The sequence below is a fragment of the Cyprinodon variegatus genome, unplaced genomic scaffold (assembly GCF_000732505.1).
Source record: "Cyprinodon variegatus isolate N-32 unplaced genomic scaffold, C_variegatus-1.0 Scaffold934, whole genome shotgun sequence".
NCBI lineage: Eukaryota > Metazoa > Chordata > Actinopteri > Cyprinodontiformes > Cyprinodontidae > Cyprinodon > Cyprinodon variegatus.
Genome location: NW_015151387.1, coordinates 76,337 through 79,669, shown reverse-complemented (window position 1 = coordinate 79,669; position 3,333 = coordinate 76,337). Strand labels below are relative to the sequence as shown.

The following is a 3,333-nucleotide window of genomic DNA, read 5'->3' as shown; positions in this document are numbered from 1 at the left end:
GCGACCCGCTTAGAGCAACAATTAAGCCAAAATTGTAAAAAAATAAATAAATAAACCTTTTTGTCATTCAATATATTCTATCCAAAACTGCCCAGGTGGAAAAATGTTACTTTCACCTAATTTAATTTCATAATTCATCTTCTTTAAGGAACCATTATTGTTAGTTGCAGCCCCAGAGTCGACCATTGACTGACATGGTTTCCTGATTAGCCTATAGTTCAGCTTGTAGTGACAAACATGTAGCTGCAGGAACCCCGCAGTGACTCTGAAACCATCTCATAGAAAAAATGCTGCAGCCAAAAAGGCTCATCATTAGTTTTTACTTTTTTTGTGGTGTTTGTATTTACACTGTTTCAGTGTCATATCTCACATCTTCATTGTCAATGCAAGCTGTCACTGTTTTAGCTGCTTATGCAGCTGTTCACCTTCTTTGGAGTGGCCTATTCAAAGTAAGGACTCCAATCTGATGAGGGGAGACCCTGGAGTCAAGTTAAACCGTCCGTTTTTGCTCGAACAAAGAAAGAAATCTGTTAAAAAGTGATGTTAACGACTCTTTGGTGGGCTCACATACTTGATGACAGTAGGTGCCGCCGCTAGAGTCGTTTTAACGACAAGGTTGGCTTGGATTGCTTTCTTCTCTTGATAAACACAGTCATATATTTTGAAAAAGCATTTGGGGATTAACTTTGATTGTCTTTGTTTTAATAACCTGAGCTGAAATATTTACACGTGAGTGAAAAAAAAAAAAAAGTTGTGGAAATCAGTTAAAGAGGCTGAAATCTTCCTCAGAGTTTTCCTCATCTGTCATTTTCTCTTTACTCCTCAGAGCCCCGACGGGAAGTATTTAGCCAGCGGAGCCATTGATGGGATCATAAATATCTTCGATATCGCTACTGGAAAGCTTCTCCACACACTTGAAGGTTTGCTCAGTTACAAGCTTATATAATAAAATGTGGTGATTATCCTCAGGAATAACCTGACAGTTAACAATGTGCGATATTTTCAACCGTTGCATGCAGCTACAGCTCAAACAGTATGATGAAATCGCAGATTTTAAAAGTTCACACTTCACAATGCATGTTCTCATACTGTGCGACCCGACGTTCTGATGAGATCTACCTGCTCACACTGCACATCCAAAAACCGCACGTCGGACTCAGCTCCAAGAGCTGGCGTTGGTCGGACTCGTCAGTCTGGAAGAAGAAGCAGCAATCCCTTGTTTTCACATTTGCAGTGCTCGAGGTTCTGGTAAATCGGCTGGTAGCTCTGCTTCAACAACACCTACCAACGGCTGACTGAATTACAAACGTTTGATTTTCTCCCAACCTTACCATTCCTAATCAGGAGGTGGCTGTGGAAATTTTTTTTTTGCAAAACTGGAGACTCGGCCCGAAAAAGACAAAAAAAAAATTGTACATTGTATGCCCAGCTTTAGAGGCCAGCGCACTAAAGATGCTGAGGAGCAACACAATCAGCTGAGCGACTGCTCAGGTGGTTGCCTTGGTTCTTTTATTTCCTGGAACCTAAAGCCAGACTTAAACAGCACATTGATTAAATTAAAAAACAGCCCACAATATTTCTTGAGGCTTTTATTGTTAAATCCCGCACATAAAAGTTTATCTTTTTTCATTTAGACTCTAATGCAAATGTTAGATTGAAGGATTTGCATAAGCTGAAAAACTGCATTAAAAATGAAAGAACCTAAACATTTCCAGACTGTTTTCCCTATCGTAGGAGCTCCATGTGCCCGTTCATGTCAGTCCATCCTTTGTTCCCTCGGAAAGTTGGGATGTTTTCGTTTTCCCTGGATGCATCCTGTGTTAGAGGCTAAAATGAGCTAAAAGGCTGAAGATTCCTAAAACTGGAATGGGTGAAACGGTTTAAAAGTGTTAATCACCCATACATGCATATTCACAGACATGTTGTATGCACAGTAGAGTTGGGTGCCTGGAGATATGTAGCTTAAATTAATCTTGAGCTACTTTGATGTTAAAAACTGGCCATAAATTAACAGAAATCCTTAGAATAAGCAGTCGTTTTGTCATGACAGATGTGGGTTTTTTTTTGTCCAAACACAAGAAGTTTTAAAAGGTCTGGGAAAAAAATAAAGAGTATTGAAAAATAAAAGATTTGATTTTCCAGACCTGTTCTTGTTTTCAGTTTTCTAAAGGAAAAGTGTTTTGATTGGAGTCATCTTTACAGTTTACCCATCTGCATGTTTGCTCTTCGCTGAATCTGAGGAATATGCAGAAAAAAGAAATAAAAAAAGTAATTTTTGGTGATATAGGTCCAGTAAAGAATCTAAATTTGTCAAAATGTACAACAGGTATACATGTTGTCTTCTTTGTTGATCCAGATGCTGACAAAGAAGGAAACTGACTACCAGCAATTCAAGGGGATTTATTCTGAACTTTATGTTAAAAATGCTAATTAAATGCTTTCCGAAAAAAAAAGAAAAGTGTGATATTTAAGCATGGATAAAACATATGCTCCATTATTCCGGGATTTAAGATTCCCACCATCCTGACATTGGAGCTGAGAGCTGTCTGGTGTGTCTGCAGGTCACGCCATGCCCATCAGATCCCTAACCTTCTCCCCAGACTCCCAGCTGCTGGTCACAGCCTCAGATGATGGATACATCAAAATCTATGACGTGTAAGTTCTCCTGTCGGCAACATTAAACACACCTTATTAGCTGGTTAATGATTCTTCAGTGCTGTAGCGCTTCAGTCTGCTCAGTAAAATATCACATAAGGTGAAGTAATGGATGGAGGCGTTGTTCTGTCCCTTCCACAGACAACACGCCAACCTGGCCGGCACGCTAAGCGGTCATGGATCCTGGGTTCTTAATGTCGCCTTCTCTCCGGACCACACCCACTTCGTCTCCAGGTGGGACTAGCAGACCCAGAACAGATCAGTTCTTGCTGTGATGAATCCTCTTCCTCACAGATCAGATAGAGATGAACGATGAGAAAAGTAAAACCACCTTCTCTCTGCCACCCTCAGCTCATCAGACAAGAGTGTGAAGGTTTGGGACGCCGGCTCCAGAGCTTGTATCAACACATTCTTTGACCATCAGGACCAGGTAAATAAAGCTGACTCTCCTCCAGGTTCTAAGCTCCCCTTCAGATTGAAGCTTTACAGATTTTCTCTGAAGGACCAACAGAAGAACTCAATGCTTTTCTTAACCTTTCAAAAAAATTGTTGAAGCACCAAGAAGTCTGGTTTTCAGTTCTATGTTAACCATACAGGGGAGAAGTTAAGTCAGAAGGTCCTTTTCAGACTATATGTGAAAACTAAAGCTGCAGCTTAATGTGGTGGTGGCAGCATCAT

At 40.4% G+C, this 3,333-nt stretch overlaps 1 protein-coding gene across 1 annotated transcript in view; it reads left to right on the top strand.

Moving 5' to 3' along the window:
* The window catches only part of wdr61 (WD repeat domain 61), a 13,122-nt gene that overhangs the window by 6,458 nt on the left and 3,331 nt on the right, over positions 1-3,333 (top strand). Inside the window, exons 6-9 of the mRNA XM_015398422.1 lie at positions 827-920; positions 2,562-2,655; positions 2,797-2,889; positions 3,007-3,085. Coding sequence (XP_015253908.1) covers positions 827-920; positions 2,562-2,655; positions 2,797-2,889; positions 3,007-3,085 — 360 coding nt within the window. The remainder of the gene's footprint in view (positions 1-826; positions 921-2,561; positions 2,656-2,796; positions 2,890-3,006; positions 3,086-3,333) is intronic.